Raw genomic sequence first — 12,980 nt, forward strand, 5'->3', positions numbered from 1 at the left:
TGAAGACAATTGGAAATGTTGTGAACAATGATGTCCTGTGATGAAGACAATTGGAAATGTAGTGAACAATGACGTCTTGTGATGAAGACAATTGGAAATGTCGTGAACAATGATGTCCTGTGATGAAGACAATTGGAAATGTAGTGAACAATGACGTCCTGTGATGAAGGGAATTGGAAATGTCGTGAACAATAACGTCCTGTGATGAAGGGAATTGGAAATGTAGTGAACAATGACGTCTTGTGATGAAGACAATTGGAAATGTAGTGAACAATGACGTCCTGTGATGAAGACAATTGGAAATGTAGTGAACAATGACGTCCTGTGATGAAGGGAATTGGAAATTTAGTGAACAATGACGGCCTGTGATGAAGACAATTGGAAATGTAGTGAACAATGACGTCCTGTGATGAAGACAATTGGAAATGTAGTGAACAATGACGGCCTGTGATGAATACAATTGGAAATGTAGTGAACAATGACGTCCTGTGATGAAGGGAATTGGAAATGTAGTGAACAATGACGTCCTGTGATGAAGGGAATTGGAAATGTAGTGAACAATGACATCCTGTGATGAAGACAATTGGAAATGTCATGAACAATGATGTCCTGTGATGAAGACAATTGGAAATGTAGTGAACAATGATGTCCTGTGATGAATACAATTGGAAATGTAGTGAACAATGACGTCCTGTGATGAAGGGAATTGGAAATGTAGTGAACAATGACATCCTGTGATGAAGACAATTGGAAATGTCATGAACAATGATGTCCTGTGATGAAGACAATTGGAAATGTAGTGAACAATGATGTCCTGTGATGAATACAATTGGAAATGTAGTGAACAATGACGTCCTGTGATGAAGACAATTGGAAATGTAGTGAACAATGACGTCCTGTGATGAAGGGAATTGGAAATGTAGTGAACAATGACGTCTTGTGATGAAGACAATTGGAAATGTCGTGAACAATGACGTCCTGTGATGAAGACATTTGGAAATGTAGTGAACAATGACGTCCTGTGATGAAGACATTTGGAAATGTAGTGAATAATGACGTCCTGTGATGAAGGGAATTGGAAATGTCGTGAACAATGACGTCCTGTGATGAAGGGAATTGGAAATGTCGTGAACAATAACGTCCTGTGATGAAGGGAATTGGAAATGTAGTGAACAATGACGTCTTGTGATGAAGACAATTGGAAATGTAGTGAACAATGATGTCCTGTGATGAAGGGAATTGGAAATTTAGTGAACAATGACGGCCTGTGATGAAGACAATTGGAAATGTAGTGAACAATGTCTTGTGATGAAGACAATTGGAAATGTAGTGAACAATGACGTCCTGTGATGAAGGGAATTGGAAATGTAGTGAACAATGACGTCCTGTGATGAAGACAATTGGAAATGTCGTGAACAATGACGTCCTGTGATGAAGACAATTGGAAATGTAGTGAACAATGACATTGTTGTGTTTGTAATTTGTTTTGGCTCTACATGAACTGATGACGTCCTGAAATTGATTGATCAACCAAAGTTGATGGAAACGGGACAAAGCGGAAGGTGATTCGTGCAAAAAAAAAGATGAAAGCTGCTTTGTGCTCCATCATTACAACCCGAATGCAGGCTTGGTTCTTCAAGCAGATGCATCCTCTGTTGGTGTGGGAGCAGTCCTACTTCAACCGAGTCAAGATGGGGAGTGAGAGCCAGTGGCCTACGTATCGAGAACTCTGGATGACGTGGAGAAAAATTACTCCCGGATTGTCAAGGAGTCATTAGGAATAGTGTTTGGTGTCACAAGATTTCGACAATAACTTCTGTGGAGACATTTCACACTATACGGATGATAAACCTCTGGGAACTGTTTAATGAGCACGAACCAGTGTCCCAGTTAGCGTCAGCAAGGAACAACAGGTGGTCCTTACCATTGGCAGCCGACAACTTCAACAAACAGTTCATCACGGACAAGAAAAATGTTTATGTGGATTTCCTTTTGCGAAAACCCATACCGGGTCATCCTGCAAAGCCTGAACAAGCGACTGTGGAAGTACTCTTGGTGAAAAATGACGAGATTGTGAATGCTGCTGTCGTTGCAGCTGAAACAAACTGGAACTTTGTGTGGGAAACGATATTGCGTTATGGGATTCTCGTATAGTTATTCTCACATCCCTTTGGTAGATTCTATTTACCGATTTACATGCTGAACATCCAGGCGTGGTAAAAACGAAACAAAACGGCCAGCAGGTGCCTGTGGTGGCCAAATATCGACAAAGACATCGAAAGTACAATTCTGTGAAATTGTCTGTCCTGTGTCAGAAGAATGTGAAGACTCCATCGGGGAGCCAGCCAGCATCATGGAATTGGCCTCGCGGTCCCTGGAAACGGCTTCATTCAGACCTTACGGACCCTTTCAAGGGGAGAACATGTTCGGTTCTGGTGAATGCTTATTCCAAGTACCTGGAAATAATTCCCATGGTGAACATGACTGCCGCGAGCATTATTCAAAGCCTTCGTCATGTTTTCAGCGTTTTTGGTCTGCTGGAGCACCTCTGATTTACCTTGTGCCGAGTTCCAAGAGTTTCTCACGGCAAATTGAGGAACTCTAACCCGAACCCTAACGGCCCTGACTGCCCCAGGACACCTGCTAGAAATGGTTTGGCAGAACATTACGTCGGTCATTTTAGGGGAAAAAAAATGACCAAAATCGGAGATACCGGAGAGCTTTTACAAGACAAGCTGGAAAGATTGTTATTTACAAACCGAGCCAGACCTACTTCATTTGGGAAATCACCTTCAGAACTGTTAATGAACAGATAACCGAGACCAAGACTCGGTGCGCTCAGAGCTTCATTTTGTTTTTGTAAACAATGTCGAGGCTCGTATGAGAGCTAACACACAGAATGTATAACAAAGGGAGCAGAAGACAAGAAAGAGGGAAGCACAAAACAGTGTGGAACAGAGACACGAGGACATCTGTGGAAGGGAGAGGGATGGGGCGGGGAACACAGGGTAAACAAGATGGACACCACAGGGACTTTCAGGTCCTTACACTTCAGGGACTTTCAAGAAAGAAAGCAGGGAATTTGAAGGAGGTGGGTTTGGGCTGGATTAACAGGGGTAGAAAAGATCATGGTTTTGGATGGGGGAATACAAGAGATGGTGGAGAAGTACTGTTTAGAAGACCTGGAGGGAAGCGTGGGATTGAAGAGAGTGTGGGAGTTTGTTCCAAGGCATGAAAAAAAGAGGAATGAAAGAGTGAAGGTGAGCAGTGATTCTTGATTTCGGTAGTTTCACCAGAAGGGGGTTGCTGGCAGACTTAAGTGTCCTGTGGAAATATGGGGGTGGGGGACAGATCACAGACAAGGCGGAGGCGGGGGGGCAAGGCCAGAGAGGAGACAGTAGAAGACAAAGACCACTGACCTGCGGTGAGAGAGTGAGAGGCCCAAAGACTCAACCTCATCACGGGAGATACCAATGATCCTAAATGCCTTGGTTTACACAGCGTGAAGCTGAGAAAGGTGAGAGGCGGGAGCACCAGCCCAGAGGGGAGAGCAGTACTCCATCAGGCTGCAGATGAAAGCTTTGTACGTGGTCAGGAGCTCATGTGTACCAAGGAAGGACTTTGCACGATGGAGGATTCCCAGTCGGCGACCGGCTTTGGAAGCCAGCTTGGAAATGTGGCTTTCCCAGGAAAGATCATGGCAGGTAGTGAGACCTAAAAGTTTGAATGAAAGGACTTGTTCAAGATGATTGTTGAGAAAGTAGAGTGGTTTGTTTTCAGACGGTCCTTTCGGAGAGACATCGTGAGAGTGTGAGATTTGTCAGGATTGAAAGACATGTTCCAAGTGTTGGACCAACTTGTGATTTTATCCAGATCTGCAGAGAGTGAAGAGGCTGCTACTTGCCGATCTGAGGGATGACAGAGGGTGGAGAGGGTGGAGTCATCAGCAAAGGGATAAAGATGATTTTCCAGAGTCAGAGATCATTCCTGAAAACCAGAAAAACCAGAGGGCCCAGAACGCTGCCTTGAGGAACTCCAGCCTGGTCAGGAAGAGGGGATGAGAGAACTCCATTAACGGCCACATGATGACTGCGACATGAGAGGAAGTCTGCAAACCACGAGTGGAAAATGCCTTGAATACCAGAGGAAGAGAGTTTGATGAGCAGGGCAGGCTGCCAGGCCATATCGAAAGCACGTGATACGTCCCAGGATGTGGCTCTGATCTCATGTCTGGCATTGAGGCCCTTCAACCATTGTTGGGAAAGCAGAAGCAGCATATCCAAGATAGTGACCTGGTCTGAATCGAAAAAATCGAAAAGAGCTACGCGAAGAAAACATGAAGTGAAAGTGTTCCAAGAGAACCTCAAACATGCCCAAAAGTTCCATCATGGTCAACGGTCTATGTGATAAAGAAATATTTTTCCCCACCTCTGGAACAAACTCCCACATTTTCTTCAATCCTTCTTATCTTTCCCCATCCAAAACCACCGCAAGCCCAACTCCTTCAAATTTCCTGCTTTCCTTCCTGAAAGTCCCTGTTGTGTAAGGACCTGAAAGTCCCTGTGGTGTCCATCTTGTCAGGAACTCTCTTGTGCATGACGTCATTTATTACCAGGAAAGTCTTTTAGGAGCTGCATTATAGCCTAGATAAAAGGGAAAAGTAATTTAAGTTTTAAAAGGGGGCAGTTGCTGTGTATGTTGTTTGTTTTGGCTCCGTATGATCTGCTTTGTACCCAAGTTGTTGACGTGGTATTATGGGGTGGTTTGGGTGGCGGAGCGCGTGCATGAACTTGGCATGAGGGGGATTAAACCTCTTTATTTCTCATACTTTGTTATGTCCTTAGACTCAGCAATCAGCACAAACAAACATTCTGTGATGAAGACAATTGGAAACAAGAATGGCATTCGCTTGGCCCCACCTCTCTCAATGGTGACGAATCACTTAAAATTATTAAAAACTCACATCCGGATCTGGATTCAGATCTTCACCAAAATCGAATCAATTAATTCATCCTTGTCGCACACCCAACCTGTTCACAAAGTTTCTTCCGAATCTGTCCATAACCTTGCGAGATATCGTGCTCCATATCGGTTTTACCCTAAACACTAAATGGTAAAGAATCATTTTATAAAATTCTAGCATCCCAATCCGGACTCGGATCTTCACCAAAATCGAATAATTTTGTCCTCGTCGCAAACCCAATCTCACCACCAAATTTCATCTCAAGCCGTCCACAAATTTTGGAGATATTATCCTATTCACAGACAGACAAACCAGACAGAGGGTGAAAACATAACCTCCGTCCACCTTCGGTGGCGAAGGTAACAAGTATTAATATTAGACAATATTAATATGTTAGAAACAGTTGCGAATATATTATCCAAAAACATTTACAACAGTACCTCTCAACATTACCCGACAATGACACAAGTCGAAGTTCAAGTAGTGCTGAGGACTTGTTTTAGAATTTAACAAATCATTTTAAAAAGTAGTGTTGAACACTTTTTTTTTTTTGTTCATTTCTCTTTTCTTTTTACAATGTGGAAATATTCATGGTTTCCTGAACTTCAAAATCCCCACAAAATTCCAAACAACGGAGAAAATGATGACATTAGATGGGAAAACGTTTCTTCGCTCGTACGTATGCGCAACACATGGAAGAGCTGTTGATGTCTGCGAGGCATTACCTCTTCGAGGTTCGATTGCAGGTTCATACCAAAAGCAACACCAACGAGTCCAAAGAGAGTGAGAGAGAAAGTGCCCATGGCGAGCTGCAGGCTGAGACGCATCATGACATTGCGATGGCTGCAATGGGCAAGAAATCCGTGCTGGTGAAACATCGACAATAATCAGGAAAAGGTAAACAAATATTTCCTTCAATAAATGTTTCGGTGGGAAATTGGAAACAAACTACTTCAAACTTTTTGTTTTATTGGACGACTTCAAAATACCCAACCGACAAGCTTGTGTTATAAACTTCTGGGATGTGTTCCATTGGCAAGCGGCTTGCTCGATTCAAAGCAATCAAGCTGGCACTCCAACGGAACGGAGCGCTCGGCACCGCTTAACAACATGGCGGTCTCCATGGAAACAATGCTATTGTGGTACTCGAGCAAATGGTGTCCGGGACGTCGTTTTCAATTTCACTCTTGTGACAACTTCCCCGACAAATTTCTTGCGTCATCAGCGGCTCCAGAGTACGAGGAAAGAAGAAAGATAGATAAACAAGAGCGAGAATTGCTTTGCGATTAAAGTCCTCTACCGGTACAAATTAATGTTCGGGAGATAAAAAAAAATCCCACGAATGCACGCTCAAACCGATACCGGATCCAAATTGATGAAAAAGAACCTCTCTAGCCCACCAAGGTCCATTTGTTTCGAGGCTTTGCCTATTTCACATTAAAAATAACCCGATGTACATACATGAAGGAAAAACATGCACATGGCGTGTGTGTGTGTGTGTGTGTGTATATATATATATATATATATATATATATATATATATATATATATATATATGTGTGTGTGTGTGTGTGTGTGTGTGTGTGTGTGTGTGTGTGTGTGTGTGTGTGTGTGTGTGTGTGTGTGTGTGTGTGTGTGTGTGTGTGTGTGTGTGTGTGTGTGTGTGTGTGTGTGTGTGTGTGTGTGTGTGTGTGTGTGTGTGTGTGTGTGTGTGTGTGTGTGTGTGTGTGTGTGTGTGTGTGTGTACATATTGTTGCGAATTCGTGCCCGCCGGCGTGCGAACGGCCACGTGACTTGAATCGCGGCACGTCGCCCACCGGACGGACAATTCAGTCGTGACCCTCCGGGAACTATCGCCCGGAGCCAGTCACGGGTGGGCCTTTCGACCTCACCACAATCGTGCCAATCGGCCACCCGCATCGGATAGGGTTGTTCGCCAAACTCGACCTACCTCAGTACCCACGCGGATGGTAAACCGGGCGATCGTACCTCGCCGCAGGTCGACTCCGGACAAGAGCCGCTTGGGCGGCCCATTCCGTACTATCGGGATAACCGAGCGGTGTTATCGTCGACCTCGACGGTTCAGATTAATTACCGGGATCTTGCACCCGCTACGAACCCTTTACGTGAAGCAGGATGGAGAGTCAATGGAGAAAAGACAAAGCGAAACGGGAACAGTTCAACATGCAAGCACTTTATTTACACGACACACGGAGAGCACACATATACAGCCATACAGGAATGAAAAATTCACATATAGCAATTAAAACAATTATGCACAAAAAGCAAATGTAATACGACCGACTAATGCGTACACACGGCAACACTTATACAGTTCTACTTTACAAGACACTGCGCCACAAGATCCATACAAAAACAAAAGAAAAGGCCACCCTCAAAGACAAGGGGGCAGATGGGGCCCGTGGGCCTTTATGGCGTGGGACTTGGCAGACCGAACGAGTCCCACGAGACCGTTGCAGGTTACCTGCACCCTCGCGGTGCGATGGTGGGTGAGCCCTCTCCGGCGCTCCTTGTACGAACGCGCAGGTCCGCGCGACACAGCTGGCAGAGCAGCACCTCCAGTCCGCGTCCCCTCCGCGATGTCCAGACTCTCCACCGACTGCAAGCTCCAACGAGCGGGTCGCTCTACGGACCACTTCTCCAAGACCCAAATGGGCAGAAGACCATGAACCGCCGACTGATACTGACACTCTCACTGACCGTCCTGACCTGACCTCCTCTGACCTGACTTTTCCTAGCGGCGCCTCCGTGCGCCCTTTTATTTCCCCGGCACCCCCGTCCCTCCCTTCGCGGCACGTGGGGGGGGGGGAAACATTCCACCAGAGAAATCGGGGCGGGAGTTGAGTTTCCAACCGTCATTCTTGTTTACCAGAGAAATCGGGGTGGGAGTTGTTGTTGTTCCCCTTTTGTGTTCGTGGAGATGTTGACGGTTGCTGGCGGAGTGGTGAGGATGGCGTGGTTGATGAGAGGCAGGTGTGGTTGTGGTTGTTGTGAAGTGGCGTTGTGGTTGGTGGTTGTTGTGTGATGGCGGTTGAGACGTGGTTGGTTCAAAATAAAGATAGAACAGAAAAACGGCTATCTCAAAGTGTCGCAGCCCGAATGAATCACATAAATACCCTCTAAACAACGGGTTTGGGGATAACTACACATGTACTTAAGAGATACCTCACCTACGGGACCTGGATGGTGGTTTGCGAATTTCCACAACCGTAACAATATATACAAGCAAATACGACGCATTGCATCACTGACGGCAATACTAAAGAGTGGAGGGAGAAAAATAGGGGGGGGAAAGGGAGAGAGAGGGATGGAGGAGAGAGAAAGCAGAGAGAGAGAGAGGAGAGAGGAGGGCTGGGGAAATCGAGGAGGGCTGGGGATCGAGGAAGGAAAGACAGTGTGAGGTGAGAGGAAGGGAAGGCAGACATGCAGTGGGGCATTACCACCCAGACGCGTCTGGAGACAAACATTGCCCAGATGCATCCAAAGACAAACACCACCCATACGTGTCTGGAGGCAAGCTGGCCAGAGACAAACACCACTCGGACATGTCCGGAGACAAACTCTGCCTGGACAGGTCCAGAGACAAACACTACCCATACATAACCACCATCCAGATATGTCCAGAGACACAGAGAGAGACAGAGACACAGAGAGAGACAGAGACACAGACAGAGACAGAGACAGAGACAGAGACAGAGACAGAGACAGAGACAGACAGAGACACAGAGAGAGAGACAGAGAGAGAGACAGAGAGAGAGAAAGAGACAGAGAGAGAGACAGAGAGAGAGACAGAGAGAGAGACAGAGAGAGAGACAGACAGACAGACAGACAGACAGACAGACAGACAGACAGACAGACAGAGAGAGAGACAGAGAGACAGACAGACAGACAGACAGACAGAGACAGAGACAGAGACAGCGAGAGGTGTGAGAGGAGGATCTGTTCTGTATTGGGACGGGGTTGAGCAAGGAATGAACAGAGAGAGAGAGCGAGGCTTATGCTTTATGAAAAAAAAAACAAACACAAACACAAACACAAACACACCTGCTATCGGCAACAACCAAAAAACCTTGAGTAGCTTTCACTGAAAACAAACGTTGCATTTATATTGATGTTTCAGGGATATGTTTACAGATATTAAAGATTAATGTTTGTGTAATGACAACTGCATGTGATGGATGGAAAAAAAAAAATTTGGCTCACCAACTTAGAGAACGCATTAATACGGCAAACGGATCGGAAATCGGGTGTTATTTCACCACTCGCTCAGGGCAACGGAGTGGGCAAAAGCATCCGCAGCGAGTGAACGATTCACTCAGGACATGACGCGGTACCACTATTGACGGTAAGGCATTCAGCAAGTGGCTTAAGCACTCATGCAAGCACTCCAATTAAATGGTTGAAAAGGCACGGCTGGCAAGGCTGTTGCTGAATACCATAAAGGATCCCTTTAACTTTTAAGCCAGTCTTCACCGTGCACACAGCAGTTAATGAAATAAAATGAATTTGTTCAGATAATGACTTTATCCACAAAAGAGTTGCAGCTTAATGCAGAACCCTGGAGACATCTCAAAGTTAAATCGCCCATGAAATAAGTATTGCAGATAATCCACCATCTTGCCTGCTCGTCTGTACATCGGTTCAGGGTCCAGGCAAACTTTACAACTTTTTTTATAACGTCCGTTTTTCACCAGATTTGCTTTGATTCCTTGAAGAGCACCTTGGGAAACCTCCGAAAATATAGACACAGATGTGGCAGACGCGATGGATAGGCAATCCCGTTGGGGGACAGGGCACGAGGTCAAGCAGTGAATGCATTTAATCATACAGCTCAATGAAGCTGCTTCATTTTGCTACGTTCCTAAATTTTTCGTTCACTCAATACAATTCTACAAACAGGAGAAAAAGATGTTTAATGCTTTGGAAATTTCACATTTTCTTGTGTATGTTTGAAGGAGGGAACATAACCTTGTTGCTTAAAGTAAATTGGTATATCGGCTGAGTTATAAGACTCGTAATGTCTTTAAATTAAAAGATTTCACAACAGATTTCGACACAGGTTTAGTCCGGACGATATCCGATTCTCAAAACCAAAATAATATTTCGATATCATTTAATTAATCCGTGAGAGTGGATCATGGAAATTGTATCATATCATGCATGAAATCACTCCCAGCTCCTAATTTGAAAACTATAGTACTTACAAAAGTGGTGTACACAACTATTCTAGCTTTGATGAACAGGCAGTCAATAACATGAGTGAGGAAAGTGAAGAAGAAAAAAAAAAAACGATCATTTAGAAATCGTTGCGGCCTGTTCCAATTCAATGTAAAGCCCCCGTCACACCTTGACAATTTAGCCAGCGTATGGCAACGTATCAAAATTTATCTAAAACGCTGGAGTACGCTGAACTATTGATGTTTTTTTCAGTTTTGGGCGTATTATAGTGTATTCATAATGAGTTGGATGTATGCATAACGTATTAGTAACGTACACAGAACGTTTATATAACTTATAGATAACTTAGAGCAACGAATGCTTAGCGCGTTGTTGGCGTCCACAACTTATGCCCAACGATAGTCTAACTTATGCATAGCACGGCAGCGTATCGCTGATGATCACGTGGCGTAGCCTATTAAAAGGCTGCCGCTCGACGATTCAAATCATAACGGCACTAGACATCGAAGTGGCAACATCACCGTCATGCCGAAGAAAACTTCTAAGAATGCTGCCAAGAAGTCTCCTGGCCGTGGCCGTGGACACGAACGCAAGGAGGATCCATCATCACCCACACCCTCCCCATCACGCTCACCCTCTGACGGAGAGGTCACCCAGGTCCTTCTCCTCCATTCACCTCTTCTTCTCCTGGCTCTATTGGCACGCAACTGGTACAGTGTCAAATCGATGAGGTCATGTTGATGTTGGAGGACAGCTAGTAGGTATGCTCGTCTCAGCCTTGCCGGATCCTCCATCTCTCGGATGACATGGACATCTGCTCACCATGGAGTCTGAAACACTGACGGGTTCCTCCTGTGTGAAGACCATTTTTATATACCAATTCCCCTAAACGCTGCCAATACGCCATTATACGGCAGCTGTAAGTTAGAAACACGTTCAGTAAGTTCTGTGGTCATCTGGAAGACGTCAAATACGTCTACATACGTCAATATGCATTGGAGATAGGTTCAAAGCATGTTACTCATAGGTTAGAAATAAGTTTCGGGTACGCTAGACATTACCTCGACGTATTTCGACTAATGAGTAACTTACAAGTAACGTGGGTCGACATGTATCAACGATCGCATAACGTGCCTACAACTTATGGCCAGTGTATGCGGAACATGAGAGTCATACGCTGGCACACATCGACAAATTTTGTGCATGCACAGAATTTGTCGATGAGCTCAGCTTACTACGACGTATGCCAGCGCGCTTCAGCGTGCTCTTAACGTATACAAAAACTTACCCATAACGTATTCACCAAATTTTTCATACGTCGGCATACGCTGGCTAAAACGTCAAGGTGCGACAGGGGCTTGAGGTTGAGCAGGCCAAAAAACATCGTGGCTTCAGACCCTAGTGAGGTTACCCAGGAAATACCTAAAGACCCCAGAAAGCGAGGTGGCCGAGGATCACCTGATGAAGGCTATAATTAAATAAGGCCGTTAATTATCTTCAAAAGGGGCGTTCTAATTAACCCAAACAACCAATTTTCACTCTTGCAGTTCCTTGGTGTTTTCTTAGTATAGATGCAAAGTTTCAGGCTGCTCGGTTTCATGGTTTTGGAGTTATGGAGTAGACACGCTGACACACACATACATGCTGACACACACACACACACACACACACACACACACACACACACACACACACACACACACACACACACACACACACACACACACACACACACACACACACACACACACACACACACACACACTTCTTGGGGCTCTGGGCACAAATTTTTGTTGGCCCAAAACGCCAAAAAAGATAACTCGGAGTTATTTTTGCCAAAGAAGGCCCAAAAAATGAGGACTCCAAGCAATTTTTCGCACTTGTTCAGCCGATGTTGCTTTAGACTCAATTGCAAAAAATCCGGATGAATTCCCATGTTTTATTGCCCTTTTCTCCCTTGGGGAAAAAAAGGCCACCTTAAGGTGTTCCATGACCAATGAACTTGCTATTGCTTACCAAGCCAATCAGTCATTCCTTAACTGTTTTATTGGAGTGCTTTGCTTGAGTGCTTAAGCCGCTTGTTCTACATTGGCAGTAGCCATGTCTGTCGAAGCCGAAGCTGTGTCGTCATCGTCTGTCATTTCTCTTTCTCCTTGAAGTATTGGTTTATAGTTTGTATCTTTTATTTTTTTAACAAAACAACTCCTTTAGCCAACTCTGCTTGCTTCACCTTTCTATTTGATCTCCCATGTAAGTTCTGCACCCTGTTTTGTAACACCCTCCCCAGCACGCTCCAGCCCCTGTTCCATTTTTGTAACACCCTGTTTATGCTAATGGTAACCACCATTTAACCAATGACGTTTCAAGTCATTTGCATCTTGGAACATGAGTTTATATTTAAAAAAAAAAAAAATTCCTTCAGACTTGCGATTGTTATAGTCTATTAATTTTTAAAAATAGTGTTATGTAATTTTTGAATAGCCCCATCCATGTTGGGGTTAAACAGTCCATGACAACGTGACGAATCAGCTCAAACTGATGGTTCCTCAAACTGAAGCAAATGAGTTCACCAATGTTAAAATATGCAATTTATGCTTTTTCAGTTGAAAAACAATTAAAAAGCGTTCTTAATATTTGAAATGTAAAAATCTTGTTATTATTGTGATAAACACCTATATATATATATATATATATATATATATATATATATATATATATATATATATATATATATATATATATATATATATATATATATATATATATATATATATATATATATATATATATATATATATATATATATATATATATCAAA

At 44.1% G+C, this 12,980-nt stretch overlaps 1 protein-coding gene across 9 annotated transcripts in view; it reads right to left on the reverse strand.

Moving 5' to 3' along the window:
• The window catches only part of MRS2 (magnesium transporter MRS2), a 58,576-nt gene that overhangs the window by 5,138 nt on the left and 40,458 nt on the right, over positions 1-12,980 (reverse strand). For 5 of the 9 annotated variants that reach the window (XM_085893917.1, XM_085893921.1, XM_085893915.1 and 2 more), the window contains one exon: positions 5,689-5,806. The exons of the other annotated variants lie outside the window; for them this stretch is intronic. In XM_085893917.1, coding sequence (XP_085750043.1) covers positions 5,689-5,806 — 118 coding nt within the window. The remainder of the gene's footprint in view (positions 1-5,688; positions 5,807-12,980) is intronic. 9 annotated transcript variants of the gene reach the window in all.

Source organism: Eptatretus burgeri, chromosome 9 (assembly GCF_056783735.1).
Source record: "Eptatretus burgeri isolate ZD-2024b chromosome 9, Ebu_testis_v1, whole genome shotgun sequence".
In the NCBI taxonomy this organism is placed as follows: domain Eukaryota; kingdom Metazoa; phylum Chordata; class Myxini; order Myxiniformes; family Myxinidae; genus Eptatretus; species Eptatretus burgeri.